Source organism: Convolutriloba macropyga, chromosome 3 (genome assembly GCF_964194025.1).
Source record: "Convolutriloba macropyga chromosome 3, txConMacr16.3, whole genome shotgun sequence".
Classification (NCBI taxonomy): Eukaryota; Metazoa; Xenacoelomorpha; order Acoela; family Convolutidae; genus Convolutriloba; species Convolutriloba macropyga.
This window is the reverse complement of record NC_134470.1, coordinates 16630572-16646703: the sequence shown is the minus strand read 5'-3', so window position 1 is coordinate 16646703 and position 16132 is coordinate 16630572. Positions and strand designations below refer to the sequence as shown.

General features: G+C 35.6%; 1 protein-coding gene across 3 annotated transcripts; it reads right to left on the bottom strand.

Annotated features, from left to right (window-relative positions):
• Nucleotides 1–4395: 4395 nt before the first annotated feature.
• Nucleotides 4396–9995, bottom strand: LOC142336903 (uncharacterized). Of its 3 annotated transcripts, none has more exons than XM_075385879.1 (3): nucleotides 9877–9995; nucleotides 5564–5809; nucleotides 4396–4794 (listed from the first exon to the last, which is right to left on the bottom strand). In XM_075385879.1, exons 1-3 carry the CDS (start codon nucleotides 9881–9883, stop codon nucleotides 4601–4603), a joined length of 447 nt encoding a protein of 148 aa, XP_075241994.1. In that variant the 5' UTR covers nucleotides 9884–9995; the 3' UTR covers nucleotides 4396–4600. The 3 variants fall into 3 exon arrangements, with proteins under 3 accessions (XP_075241994.1, XP_075241995.1, XP_075241996.1); XM_075385880.1 differs by having other exon boundaries at nucleotides 4396–4788; XM_075385881.1 differs by having other exon boundaries at nucleotides 4396–4779.
• Nucleotides 9996–16132: the final 6137 nt, after the last annotated feature.

Sequence of the window (16132 nt, the reverse complement as noted above, 5' to 3'; positions counted from 1 at the left end):
GCTTACGGTGACAGAACAGATTCAGCGTATTTTATTAGCAATCTGTTGGGGGTTTGCTCAAAAACAGTTTGTTTTATCCGTTACCAATCAACTTTTCTCCACATAGCGTTAGATATTGTCCCAAATGCATTAGATATTGTCCCAATTCACTCAGCGCTTTTGGAAAAGTTTCATCGATAACAGTTTTCAACGCTATCCTAAGCAACTGAAAATCCACGCCTAAAACCTGAAATCAACACTTTTTGGCTGAGAAATTCAAAAAATATACTACTTTTCCGGTCAAACTATTGAAGGAAGCTTTCTTTACTAAACTAATGCTTCTTTTGTTTTTGAATTTTATGAATAGCCAGCCTCAAAGCAATAGTGGGGCTGTTATTGGTCTCATATCGGTTTTGTTTTGAATTCGCCGTCTTTTGTTACGACCATTTGATCAAGTTCCAGGAAGTCTAAGTGCATCTCTCTTGTATTCAGAACAAACATTTGAAAACTTCTGCAATTCCGGATTTTAATTAATAACAAGCTATACTGCCTTTAAATAAAAACTCAAACAGGCGCATATAATTTGTAGTTTTTAAATCACTCCCAACCAGACCGTCAATTTGGTGTCCCACTAATATATTGTTTTCCCTTATTCTGAGAACTGCTGTTCAGCAGTTAGAGCTGCTTTATGGTGTCAAATTTTGGTGCTATATCTTCCAACTCAATATTAACTCCAACTAAAAGGAACTGCAATTTTTGCGTAATCATTTTTCATGCCGTACCATCTCTACTTTACCACGGAAAGACCAATAAATTTGACATAGAAAAAAAAATTAGTCGCAGTTTCCGTTACAAATTAGGTTATCGGAAATCTTTTTACAATGTTCCGGAAATGAATATCTCGTTACAAGTATTATTTTTAGGACTATTTTCTAGGCATAATTTTTCATTACCCTGGCTGAACATCTCAAAATAAAAAATTTCAAAAATCGTTCAATCTAAAATGCACCAATTTTACTTTTTACAATTTTTCTAACCATCGAAATCACGTTTATCGATGTCCTCAGTTTCTAGTCTCAAATACTTTATGAACTACCCGTAATTGAGTGCTGAATTTTGGCAAACGTTATTGACTCTTGGCTTAAGTTTGGCGTCTGCCATATCATTTTTCCATAATTGCAGCTAAACAACACTAACTAAAGTGCTCCAACTAAATCAGTTTGATTATAAATTAAAGCGGAAATTGAACTCTTTTACTTTGAAGCCGGTTTTGCCAGAGAATGAAAATTTTTATTTTTTAAAATTTTTCTGCTGTAATGACAGACAAACGATATTTCAACTGTTTTGTTATTCTATATCTGCGTGTAGGAAATTGGAGCCACGTTCTTACTCTGTTAAATTCCACGATGAAACCGAAAGTTCATTTTTTCAATTCATTTTGTAAGGCATCAGACACTATGGTACCAGCACATAGCACACCTAAAAATTTTGAGAAGCGCCACAAACATCAAATAACATAACCGACTAATGTAAGGGTAATTGCTCTCACATAAACTAGCCAGCTGTTGGTTTCGCCTGTAGCTAGCTGTTGCTTACGGAGTCTCGCTTTAGATCGCCATGGGGGACGAAGTGTGTAGGGTGGGGGATAGAGGAAGTCAAAATCTGAGAGCCGACGCTCACTGAATCTGCCTTTTAGACTGCTTCGATAAATGACAAACTTGCATACTAAGATACTCGGAGACTAGTGAGCCGTAAGGTTCTAAGAGAATTAAATTTCTCAGGTTTCACCTGTTTTTACGTTTTAAAGATAGAAGTAAAAAACGTGAGAAGAAAAATTGGTTAGGCCAAAAAACGCATACTGAGAATACCACAGGACTGATAAAATTGCAAAGCTTTGTTTGTGAGCAATCAACAAGAATTTGAGTTAAAATTAGTTGAGTAGCAACGAGTCATTTCGATATCACAAAACTTACTTCAACTCAAATTGCCAATTGCTCTGTATATTATTTTTTTTAACATCCACGGGATGGTTTGTTGTTTTCGCAGAAGTTTGTGACATATGAGTCAAATTTCCGACAATTTCTCTTCCATTTTTTTAAAAAACTGGCTGGTTACGTTATTTTTGCTCATAAATTGCGCACAGATTGCAAATTAGTTTAAGACTGGGACAATTGTCTGACCATTACAATACCTCCAACTCCTATTCGTTTAGTTTATTTTACTCCATTTCAAAATTTCTAAGTAAAATAGAGCCTTTAGCTTGTTTTAACGCTTAAATAGTTCTGAGTACAATCGCTTTTTGTCCCACAAACACGTACAGCATCGTGGTAAACAGTATAAGAACAAAGCACTTAAATGTTTTCCGTATAAGCGGTGAAAATGATAATGAAATCTCGTTTATAATTTCAAAATTTCACGCTTTTTTACGCCTTCCAAATCAAATTTGCAGAAAAGGTAGCTTTTCAGTGTACCTTTGGTTGTACAGTTGGCTCATTGTTTTTTAATTTTGGAAGTGACTATTCAAGTAAATGAGAGCTCTTGTGCGACGATGCAGTGTTGCGGCAAACAGTAAAAAAATCAAAATTTATCAGATTTGTTAATACAGCAGTGTGTCCTAATGGCAAGTGGAAACTCGTGTACACGTTTTGTCAGAAACAGAAAGAATTTTGGAAATCATTGATTGATAATATATTTATATATTGTTGTCACTGTACACATTTTAAAATTATATTTGCTATATTTTCGTACTTCACCAATGGTTACATCCAAAGAATCAATATTAATAAAGCAGTCCAAATCATCATAGGCGCAAAGTTTGAAATTTATAACATAGCCGGCAAATTGCCGGAAAATAGCCGCGATAGAGGCTTGTGGCGTTCCATGAACTGAAACAACTAAAGAAATAAGACAGACAGATCGACCACCAGTCGTTTAATAGACCACTACATTTTTGGGGTTAAATTCGGTCTGTCAATTTTATGACATATATGGTCTTTATGGAAAAAAGCCCTAAAAGAGCTTTTTCAAAATGGATATTCAAAATCAAAAACTCAAGGTTAATAATCAAGAATTGAGGCATATAAGTTTGGCCTTACTTAGATGCACACTATTAACTAAAAAATGTTCATAAAATTTCCATAAAAGAAATAAGAAGTCATTTTTGGGTGAGGTACGTCACGCAATTGACCTAAAAACAGAAATGACATCAAGTACAAAAATTTTAACTGCAAAGCAGTAGAAGTCACTGAAGTCATTGAAAAAGTCAATTCCAAGAAGTCAGGTCGTAAGAATCATCGATGGAGACGACGAATGAAAAAAACATAGCAGGACAAGTCCTGACGTACAGTTCAAATAATTTTCATTGTCTAAACAAAAAACTAGAACTAGAACGGACTATGAGTGAATTGGGAACCCGATTTCTGCAGAAAATCAGATAACAAAAAATAAAAACAAAATCAATGTCAAAATGCCGCTAGCGCGAACAAAAAACCGCTAGCGAGAAAAGTAACAAAAAAACTAAGCCTAGGGTGAACTATGAATGGATTGGGAAAACCATTTCGAAAAGTAATCTGATCCAAGAAATGGAAAAAAAACAGTAAAAATCAAACTGAAATTGCAGCATGTGAACATAAAATCGAAGGTGAAAATTGACCATACTAATGACCAAACAACTAGAACAACTATTTTGAACCGTAAACCTCCACAAATTCCATGAAAAAATTAAGGAAGAATGGAAACGGCATTCAAAAACATATTGAACAAAAAACTAGAAAAAGCTAATGAGTTTTTTTTTGAAATAGTACAAGCATAAAGCCTAATAAAGTTGTTTTGCAATTAGAGCAATGAAAAACTCGCAAAACAATGGCTAAGTTATAATAGGCTAAGAAACTTGTCTAATATTTAAAAATAAGAAAAATAACTGCAAAAAAATAAGAAAAATATTTTAAAAATTCTCAATTTTTCTGTAATTTTTCCTAAGAAAAAAATGTTTTACACCAACAAAACTTTGATCAATTGGTACCTGAAAATTCCTTATGTAAAAAGCTTCTAATCAAATCCCAACTAAAGTAAACGACAAAGCAGTAAAACAAAAAAACAGGCACAAAATCATCAAATTTCGTCTAAAAATCAGCAAAACTGATCAAACACCTCCAAATTAGCATTAAACTCAAATCAACTACTTGAAACGTTCAATTCATATCAAAACAAGCCTAAAGCTATTATAATATTATAATCAAATATCATAACCATCAAAATTTGCAAAAAACCGCTTTTAAAAGCCGCACGTGAACAAAAAAATTTCGCTGGCTTGGAAAAATTTTTTTCAAACATCAATTTCTCGCTCTGTCAAAAACAGTGGTATACAAAAAACCAATCTCTTTTCGCTCCGCTCTTAACTTTTGTTCAGCCCCAAAATCACTTCAATTTTTTCACGCGTTTTATTTCCCGCTTCAAAAATCACTCCAATAAAATTGATTAAAAAAAGGACTTCTCCAATACTTCTCTTCGAGTCGTAAAAAAGACAGCGCCCCAATACAATTCAAATTCTTTGAATTATAAAAAAAACCACGATGTCCCCAATAATAGCCGCTATCGCTTCGCGGCTGTCAATGAAATCAAATCATCCCATCATATTGGAATGTACAACGGCTTCAGAAACGGAGTCTTGCTTTGTCGAATTTCCCTCAGCTGCGGCTTCATCCGGTTGCAAGCCTTCCACTGGATCAATAGTGGCAGCGGCTGCAACGCCATCATCATTATCGCTCTGTTGTATCTGTTCAGTTTCTTCTTTCTGCTCCTCTATCGGCCCTTGATCTGTTTCGCTTTTTCCCACGTGATCACACTAGTCGAGATCTAGACTTATGGAAATCATGTGCTCGACCGAAATTCTCTTTGAAATTGGACTGGGTTATGAAAAGATTGGGTTATTTTTTTAGCTTTGACGAGAGCCTCAATTTTAGCGGGACTCAAAAATGGTCAACCTAAACAGTTCATATTCCGATAATGCTCTTCTGCACAATGTGTTGACAATTAAAAAATGATAATCAAACAAGTATTGGCTTAAAAAAAAAAACATTTTAGTCGAGGTAAAAGCAAACCGGAACAATTTCGTCGTTGTTTTACGTACCAAAAAATTTATTCGAGGAAATAATGCATTTTATTGAAATTTTGTTAATTTTCGTTGCAAACCAGTATCAAAAAATTTGAATCAAAATTGTTTCGCAAAAATCATTGTAATCATAATAGTCTGTATCGGTCAAAATTTGATCGCCAAAATCAAATTGGCAATATCCTATCGAGATATGCAAATTCTCTAAACAAACTTATGCTTAACTCGAATTTAAATTTCATGTCTTTGCCAGGGTTATCCAAAGTTTTTGGAGAAACAAAATCCCAATCTTGGCAAACACTTGAAATTTGTATATAAGTATATAATGGTGATTAGCTTACATTTTTAATACCTGGGGTGAATTTGAATGGAAGAGGTGCAAAGTTCTATAATTATGCAAATTTGAATAATAAAAAATAAATAACAATGTATCTTTCTGAATGAAGGGAAAAGGAGACGTAATCCCCGTTTGACCTTCTTCCCCTTCGACTGCCTTTTCTGCCTCTTCCGCTTTTTCTTCCCGCGTTTTCTCTTCCTTTATTTCCTCTTCCTCACCACCCGATGGCTGAGGAGTGGGTTCTTCCTCCGACTGCCCAGCACCCCCAACATCCGACCGACTGAAATCTTCGTCATCGTCCATAAATATGCAGTACCATCTAGCTTGTGGTCTCAAACGCTCATCTTCGGTTTCATCGGATAATAAGATGGGGTGGTTTGGACCTGAAGTGCATTGGTCAACGTATCAAAATAGAAAATTATAGTTTCTGCTTTGGGCAGATGGCTACTTTGTTCGCGTTCTGTCTCCTTGTTACTTATTTTAAGCTAGAGATCGAATATAAAAATTCCATATAATTAATAATTTATACGAAAAACCAAAGATGATAGTCTCTTGATGCTTGGTTAATTTCAGGAAAAGTTCGAGAAAAAATTTTGACGTTCATCACCGTACCATCCCTCCACAATATGTTCTCACCATGAACATCCAAATAAAAGATCTGTACTGTGAGAATAAAATTAACTAGCGTCGGGTGAATTGTTCTCAAACAACTGGCGACCGGTTGGCTTCGTCAGCAGCTGGCGGCAGCTGAATAGGGGAGGGGGTGTGGGGCGGTCGAGATTGTGGAGTTATGGATGGACGATGGGTAGGGGGAGGGTTTTGACGAGCGGGGTTAGGGATAGAATGAGGTCAAGCAGATGAAGAGAAGGGGACCATTTCTTAAGAACCACTCTATAAACGATAAATGTGTCTCCTCGACAGTTTCGATAAATTGCATTCTTAGAGACAAGTAAGGCGAGTCGTTTTAAGAGAACTGCTCAGCTCTGGGGTTTGCCTGTTTACCCCGTTTTTGAGGACGTATGGTAAGTCAGATGGAGAAATTGGTGGTATAAAAAATAGCATTAAGAAAGACCAGTCATACAAAATAAGCTAATTTTGGTGCAACACCCCTCAATAAATTGTTGGATCTCGCAATGTTGGATCAATGTTGGATCTCGCAATTGAAAACCCACTTGCTGAAATTGCAAATTGGGATTAATTCTTAATTTGTAAGTGTTAGATCGAGATATTGAAAGAAATTGTGCTTTTTGTAATTTTTTTACATCCTAATATCGCTAAACTTTGATACATAAAAACCATGTTTTTAAGACGTAGCAAAAAATGCCCTTAATAAAGAGTTCTTTATTTTTTCAAATCTTTGTCCATCATCCCAGGGCCCGTTCTTGTTCGCGAATCCAAGCCACGTTTTTGACGATTTGTTTTTTTTGCCATTTAATGAAACAGGTTGCGCGTAGCTGGGTGCTTTACATGTTAATATTGCAAAAGTTTTAGAATTTATGTGAAATTCCGCCGATGGGTATAGTTAGGAGCATAGAAGCAAACAATCAAAATTGACCGCATCGATTTTAAAAAATTGGTTAAAGATGAAATCAGCTGCAAATCAAACAAATGGGTTGGTTGATTCTTTTCAAAAAGCATTGGGAGTCATGCTTTCAAGGACAAAACTTTTGAATTGAATGCGCAGTAGACTAATGATTTTTTTCACATCGAGTTTGAGAAACATTATTCTAGTGTTCTCAGTTTTCCAGGAGAAGAATATTTTTTTCTGCATTGTTTCCGATTTTCACCGTTTTATCCGTTCCAGTATTGGTTAATTTTGTTGGAGAGTTGAAGTATTGCAGTTCTAATTTACTTTTTTTTTTACTTTTTTGCTCCTATCTATAATATTTTTAGGACACTACATACGTTTGCCAGAATCTTAGAGAAAAGTTGGCCTCCATCTCCGTCATTATCGTTAATTTCATTGGGGTTTTCATCAGAAAATGACAGAGAAACTAAATTTATTTGATACTGTACTTCAAGAGCATTTTTTTCAGAATTGAATTGATATGAGACAAATACAGAGAACCGATCTAACTGTAGCTGATAATCAAACAAATGGGTTGGAGGATTCTTTTGAAAATGCATTGGGAGACAGGCTTTCATGGACAAAACTTCTGAAATGTGTTGGCAGTAGACTAATGATTCTTCACATATCGAATGTAAGAAACCGTAAACTAATGTTCTCAATTTTCTAGCAGACGTTTTTTCTGCATATATTCCGGTTTTGGCATTTTCCCGTTCCCTTATTCGTGAAATTGTTCAGATAGTTCAACTAGCGGACCGTCTTGTTTTCCATTATTGCTCATATCTTTAAGCTATTTTGCAGGAAACTAAGTAATTTTGCAGGAATCTTGCAGAAAATTTGGCTTCCATCTTCGCAATTATCGATAATGCTGTTGGGGTTTTATCGGGAACAGCAGAAGGAGATACAGTTTTTAAACAAATTTACCCGGGTCAACAAAAATTGTAATATTAGCGGTGAATAAGGGTGAAAAAAAAGCTTTTTTTCACCGCAAATCGCCCGCACCTTTTAGCCTTGAACGCGGTGAAAGCGGGTGAATTTTTGTAAGATTTACGGTTTTTAGCGGCAAATTTTTGTAAAATTTGAGATTTTTAGTGATTAAGTTTTTATTTTCACCGCATTCGCCGGGTTTCTTACAAAAAGAAACTGCAGTACACGGGTTCGAACATCTCACCTCCTACGTGTCAACAACTTCTTATTCCACTGCGCCATCTGTCACCTACTTCACCTATTTCCTCTGTGAATTTAAGATAAGCCTTGAATTTAGCGTGAATATTTGTAAGATTTGCGATTTTAGCGGTAAATTTTTTTTCACCGCATCCTTGTAGCGGTGAAAAAAGTTTTTTCGCCGCATTCTGCTGATAGCGGTGAAAACTTTCTTTCACCCCGTAAGCGGTGAAAGAAAATTTTTCACTGCTAACAACAGAATGTGGTGAAAAAATTTTCAGCGTTACCAGCAAAATGCGGTAAAAAAATTTTCAGAGCTACCAACAGAATGCGGTGAAAAAAAATTTCAACGCTTAAATCAACGCTGATCGTACGATAATTCATCGCAACATCAATTTTTTCACATTACGATCGTCAGTATGTTCGAGATATATTATAGTTTTATATCTTTTTTTTATCATTACGAGGTTGCTGGTCAACTTTGTAAGATTAGCAGTGAATTTTGTAAAAATTGCGATTTTTAGCGGTTTAATTTTTTTTCACCGCTTTCATCGCATTGAGCTCAAATCCTACACTTTTTATTCAAATTCACTGCAAATCTTACATCTTTTACCAATTTTTAGCGGTGAGATCCCGACCCGGGTAACAGGGGATGAAAGTAATCAATAACACCGGAGCAACTCCAATTGTCTTAGCTGTATATACTGTTTACAACTCCGGACAAATGTGAAAATCCCCAAAAAGCCAGAAAATAGTATTACTTGTTTGGTTAGCGGAGACTTAGTGGATTAAGCGGGAAAAACTTGTCTCGACTTAGTGGATTAAGCGGGAAAAGACTTAGTGGATTAAGCGGGAAAAATCGTACATTCACACATCTAAGCCGGATGCTATTTTGGGCTTCATACTCTGTATCATCATTGCTACATTTAAGAAAGTAAATTAAATGTCCTTTTTACGTTCTTTTTCCCTTTTAGATTCGTTCGAATAGGTTACGCGACTTTCCCAATCTTATTCTAAATGAATAACGTACGACAACCGGAAAGTTGCGAATTTAATAGAAAAAAAAACAAAAAAGTCCCGGGATATTACAGCTTAATAACATGTATGTACACTCTATGACAAAATTAAGCCTTCACATATCGAAATTACATAGTAAACGGTGAGCATGAAAAGGCAAATTGAATAAGTTATTGCACGTTTGTTGACTATCAAAGACAGCAATTATAGTTGCCGGAAATATTGCGCCATATTGTTGAATAAAGACCAGTGTACTATTTGTTCATTTAATCATTATACATATGCTACCCTGCAGACAAGAATTGCGGTGAATAATCTTTACCTAAAATCGTGTCGACACAGTTTGAGCAAAGTCAAAGCGGTTGAGATGACTGAAGTTGAAAGTCAATAAGTAAAGTTATTTCGAAACCCCTCCCAGATCGTAATTTGTAGGATATAGTCTTCATAAGAGAAGACGAAATCAATTTAGAAACTAACTTCATCAGTGACCGTGGCTTTAAATAAGAAATTTTGAATCTTTTCCGCTTGTGCCCCCCCCCCCCCCCCCCCCTCCCAGCTTAGCGGGTGCATATTATTTGCATTCCCCCAAACGCATGTGCTATGTTTTTACATAATGATTTACAATGTAATGATTGGAGTTGCATAACGTACGGGGGGGGGGGGGGGGGGGGCAAACGGAAAAGATCAGAAAATTTTACCAACCCTTCATATCGATGACGAATCTCAATGAAATTGTAATCCTCTACTCTATCTTAATGTGAAAAGGTTTCAGTTAAATTTTTTGTGCAAACAGTATTGATTTAACCAGATTCAGATAAAATGACAAATGAGAGAAAATCACACGTGACACTTGACTTAACTGTTGGAGCCGTTCCATTGTACTCATCAAGCCTAAATGACAGTCAAAGAAATTCTACTTGTGCAAATTTGTTCATACAATACCATTCTATTATGACTGCCCTGGGCAGATTGTTACTAGATGAAGCCGGACACTAATCAATGAGGTAGATACTAAGGGGTGCTAGGAAAATTTGCCGACAGGGCGTTTAGCCGACATGGAAAAAATGAGAAATTTAGCCGACAGTTTTGTCATAATTGGTAATAAAAGTCCATAATTGGTCGAAAAATCAGTAGTTCGGTTGTGATAGATTCATATCAAGTCCCACGGGCCACTGAGGCATGGCCAGATGCGGTAAAATACGGTCCGACCACGGATAGACCTTCGTTACACTAGTTGATGAAAAAACTGCGGTATATTTGTCCGCTTACGAAAGTGTTTTGAATTGGCCAATCACAGCTTTAGAATAAGTGTTATTGCTCATTTTACTCAAATTGTCGGTTAAATTTCTCATTTTTGGTTGTCGGCTAAACGCCCTGTCGGCCAATATGGTGGCCACCATACTAACGGTAGTATAAATAGTTATCTAATTTTTATAATTAACTCTTATTACGATTTTAAAAAATGTTAGAACAAGCGGCCCCATGGACTCATTGAAACAAGCGGTACCCTGACCCCAGAGGGGGCCTAAAGTCTATGTTCTTACTTAATTAGAGAACCAAAGCGAAAAAATAAATCAAGTTAACCAGTGTTTGAAAATTAAAGGAAATTTTGACACCCCTTCATATGGTCTTCGGGTTATGCTAAAGTGATGTCCATACAGATGACACTGCAGTCTCAATCGACATAATTATCTATTCCTAATTTCTATTATCTATTTCTGAGGTTATCTATTTGTTACCAACAATCTCTGATTTAAAAACAATGAAAACTAACCTATTTGAGACCGCAAAGCTAGTGCTGCTAGTTTAAGCTCTGAAATTAAGTAGATATAGTGCTAAAAATAGCAGATTTTGGGCCCGGGACTTAGACCGTTTATAAAGAACGGGCAGCTTCACGCGCATTTTTACACATTAACTCAACTTTAGTTTTGGCTGCCTTTTAGTGTTAGCGAGTGTTTTTGTATTAAATCCTATGTTCTCTAACAGTCGAATAATTGATAGAATGGCGCGCCCTTCTTGATGATCAGAAAATGAGTTTATGTCAGTATTTATTGCTTTTCTAATACAAAGACAGTAGGAACAAAAAGAGGGACATCAAGTCGTAATCTAAGTAACAATTAGAGAACGAATGCACGAACTGATTAGTAAGGGACAGAGTTGAGAAGAGGCGAAACAATGAGGCATCTGATGCAACAGTTACTCAGTAACTTCTGAGACAACCAGTTAAACGAACCCGTCCTAAAAACCATAAAAATTTCAATCGCAAGAAAAACAACAAAACTTACAAAGATAAAAATTGACTGTAAAGTTTCTGTTTTCATCGAAGGAGAGAGACCAGACATGAGTGACATGCAGTCAAACAAAAAATTAAAGGAAAATTGTGAATAAATTGACAAGTCAAAAGGTTTTTATAGAAAAAATATAAAGAGAACTGTTTTTGCGTGAAGAGGGCGATTAGTGTACCAAGAAGAGTTGAAACGACGCAAATCTATGTTGCAAGAAAAACCCGACTCTTAGCAAAGAGGAATCAAAATTAATTTTCTAGTTTTTATAAGACCATGTAATCAAACAAGCATCAAACTGACCTCCCAAGCAACCATTATTTCAGTAACTTTTGAGGGAAACAGTTGAGCAAAGTCGATCGAATACTCATGAGTTTTTTTACTAAGGAAGGTCAAAATTGGCTCCGAAATGGTTCTTCATCTACGTTGAAAGACCAGAGATTAGCAAAATGCAGTAACTTAAAACGTTAGCCGAAAAACGTTAATAATTTCAGCAGCAAAAATTGTTTTCAAAATTTGATTTTATTGAAATATATTCCAAGACTCTCAGTTCATTGCTAAGAGGTAGTCTACCACCACACACACAGCCACTTAAAGTTGGCCTTTTTGTTTTTTATGTAGCTCTGGACTATCGGAACATACTAAGGTACCGCTAAAAATTCCTGCTGGCTAATCTGATTGGGGGCGTACAAATATAAGATATATTGGTGTTAGTTAACCTTATTTAGATTTTCATAGTTTAGATTAAAAATTCAGTGTTTTGAAAAAAAAATGGAACTAATCAGTTGCCAAGGAATTTTACAAATCAGCTCCGATATTAGATTTCTCAGAAAAAAAATTGAGAGGAGCGGGACTTAAAGTTTTTTTTTCAAATTTTTCCAAGAAGTAACTAACGTAATGAAAGATTCATGTTAAAAAATTCTATTTTTGCTGTACTTTTTTTGAGTACTCCTCTTAGAAGAAGGCTAAGTCAATAGAATACCAGTAGGGCTCTGTACTGTTTCGTTAGAGTACTTTTTTTCTTCTACATAGGTGGCCTAATTAACAAAAAGTTACACTCCTGATGTACTCTAAACATGAGCTGACTGAAAACGTTAATAGTACCAAATTTCCAAATACTTTTATTATACTTCTCAGAGAATCAAAAATTGGAAATGGTTCGGCACTAAAGACTGGAAGTAACTGAGTCTAAGAAATGCACATGGAATACACGTACGCGATAACAAGATGTATGGAAAACAACATATTCTACCGTGCAGTTGGCCGAGTGTGATATCCTGCTTAGTTGCTATGCTTGGTTTCCCACTAACACTATCAAAATTACGCTTCAAATCTTTCTTAAGTGTCAACAAATTATTTAATATTTTAACCTCCGTTTCTCGAAACACGGCAGAATGTAAAACTGTCGTTGTCAAAAAATCATTGCATAATTTGTCAGTGAAATAATATAATTTCGCACCAAGAGCACTGAAAAACTGAAAAAGAGTGACGTGTAACTATTTTTAATCAAATCTTTTTACGATGAAAAAACACTTTTACATCCTATCAATTAAAAAAATTGTCAGCGCCTAATGGATAATACAAACATCTACATCTAAAACAGTGACTAAAACTGTTTTTTTTTTGGATTTGACCAAATTTGGAGTGGCAACTCAATCTCCTAAAACTAGATTCCAACTGGATCGTTTCCGTTTTTGAAGCTTAGTCGCTTCAATTTATTTGGAACTCCAGATTCACATGCCATATTTTTACATAACACGTTACTTTGTATTGAAACGTGCTCATCAACTGTGGAGTGCATAACGTACTGTTAGCACAAACACAAAAAATCCTTCTAATTTCATTAGAGCACAAATTTGGCTGTTCCTTGAGGCCTATAGAGATATTCAGTTTAGCAAGGTTCATTAGAAAAGCAAAAACATACATTCCCGCTTTTGTCTGTCGTGTATAATTCATTCACAGTTCTTGAAGTACTGGATGCTTGAATCTGCTTAAAATCAATGAACATTTCTGTCGTTTATCGATGATAACCGCGAAGCAGTTTGAGATTTATGGCCTGAATTTTGACATGACTTCGACAGAGTCACGTAACCTTGCATAAAAAAAAGCAGCCTCAATTTTAAAAGTGACTAAGGTCAACTTCTGGCTGTATATAGCAGTGATTTTGACTTCTTGCACTGCCGACTCGCAGCATTTGATTACTCACACGTACCTTGTAAAGGGTAAAAATATTTGGGTAGGATTTGGTTTGTAGCATCACTTGTGGTATTTAATTATTCCTGAGCAGATGTTGAGCAAAATTGAGTATTAGAGAAAACAACTCAGTTGTAAGTCTTCTTAGAAAAAATTTCTCAAGGCGTCCAAAAGTTTTTCTATGAAATTCGCTCAAATAATTTACTTCATTTTTATGTCACCTAATCTTACAGTTCTTGATAAATGTAAACAAAATGTGAAATTTTTGACAAACGGTGCACGTGACATCTTGAGAGAAGACACCTAAATTTTTGATCTTGTTCAGCTAAATGGTTGCTCTCTCTTTAGCTGTTGACTAATTATAACGAGAGTATGAACTACTGTTTTTTGCTTTGCTATTGCTATGCAAGTGGCAGCTTGAAAAGACAGAAAACGCTTTGTTGTCTGAGAAAAAAAACAGCGTCAGAAAACACAACTGTTCTGATTGCCACAGTTGATTCAGTAAAACTTAGAGAACTACCTTTGCATGAACGCGCTCAATTGATACCTTACACAAATCAATGGAAAAAGAATTTAGTTCTCTAATCGGTTTTAGACCTCATACTCAAATAGGCAGAAAGGAGTGAAGTCTAAATACTTCTTTGTTTTGGTAATTTTTTTAATAAAAAAACAGTCGAAAAAAAACCCCAAAAATTAACAAATTTTTTAGCTCTCTAAAATTGAAGTGAATTTTAACATTTAAATGAGCCTTTAAAACACACGGTTTAGAAAAAACTAATACAGATCTGTTTACTACTTATGGGACTTCTTCGGAACAAAAAATTTGGAAGCACAAGCGCTGTATAAAGCTAAATTAAACAACGAATGTTGACATATTCTTTCTAATAAATGTCTAACTTCACCAGATAGTCAAATTGTTATTCACTTGAAGTACAAAAGTTTTAGTTCGAAAATGTTATATCTTTTTTAATCTCATTTTAGAGTACTGCTCTTAGAGGACGCCAAAGTCAATACAATACCATTAAAGCTATGTGCGCTTTTCTCTGGTTACTGATGTACATAGCTGGTCTAATGAATATTACCACAAGAAAAACTGTGTTGTTGAATGATCCCCAGAGAACGATAACAATCGTTTTGTAATGTTTTCTAATCAAAATTCGTTGGAAGTACAACAGGTGCATAATTTATGCCACATGAGATTTGCTTGAAAAAAATATCATTAGTTGTGATCACCTTCTTGAATCTATTCAAACCTTCAGTTCGATTTCTTCGTGTAATACTTCTTTGTGGTGATACTAGTGGACGTGACGAGGTTTTGTTCAAAATTGCTTTTCTTAGGAGCAGTACTCTTCTTGAAACACGACAAAGAAATTCAGAAGAAGTATTGAGCCGATGTAGGACAAAACCAATGAAAAAACTTTGCTTCGGCAAGCCTTAAGAGGACTTGAGTTCAACTGGAAACTGTTTGAAAATGTACTTATTGACACCATATCATAGTAATCCATTTCTCTAGGAAAACAGGTTTTATGTAACACCTATCTTCTTTTCAGGCTGAACGTATAGTGCATGATAAGTGTCAGAATTTTTACTGCACAGCAGAATATGAAAAAAATCACTTTTTTTCAACGTTCATCTATTTTCATTTATAGGTATCAGCTGTTCCTTATCATTTTCTTTGAATTGAACTTCACCCGCAGTAAAAAGTCAACAAACGGTTTTCTTAAAAAAACAGTTATTATTAATCAAACTTGTTGTTAGTTATCAAAAATTTAACGTTGAATGTGATGGCATAAAAAAGAATTCGCAGTGCAAATACAGATTTGATAACTAATTTGACAATAACAACCATTCCGTAACACTCATTTTAAACACTTGACATGTTAAGATCAAGTGAAAGAAATGAACCGAAAGTTCCTTTGTAAAATCTCATAACCAACTTTTAACCTTTGTGAAAATATTGATCAAATACTCTTCTTTGGCTTTTTAGATTCTGCGGCGTTCTTGCGCTACAATATGAATTTCCTGATTGAAAAAAAAAAGAATTTTGTAGCAATTATATTAATCTTGTCGGTCTTTTTTATGAGGTTTTTGCTTGACCAATTTTTTGTCTGACCCATCAGGTTTCTCGTACTCAGAAACGGGATAAACAAGTAGCGCCCAGTGGGCATTAAGTCCCTTAGAGCCTTTCAGCTCACTAGTCTCCAAGTATGTGATTCACAGAGACTGTTTTGGAGACTTATACTTATCGTGCGAAGGGCGGTTCTTAGAGGTTGACAACCCTTCTCCTCCCCTCCCCCACATCGGCCACCCTCTCACTTCAATCCCCACACCTAGACATCGTTCAGGCCGTAAGGGCCCTGTGCAGGCAAAAAACCCCTTCCAACCGTTCCCCCCATTATTGCTTTACCCCCCCCCCCCATCAGCTCCCAGGTGCACCCCCCCCCCCCCCCGCTGCGCTCATCTCACGCCCTTTCAATTAAGCT

What these genes read in the sequence shown, in the direction of transcription:
- LOC142336903 (XM_075385879.1), bottom strand. An exon ending in GGCAGTCGAAGGGGAAGAAG is followed by an intron (nt 4,795 to 5,563) that starts GTCAAACGGGGA and finishes AAAGCGAAACAG; the next exon opens with ATCAAGGGCCGATAGAGGAG.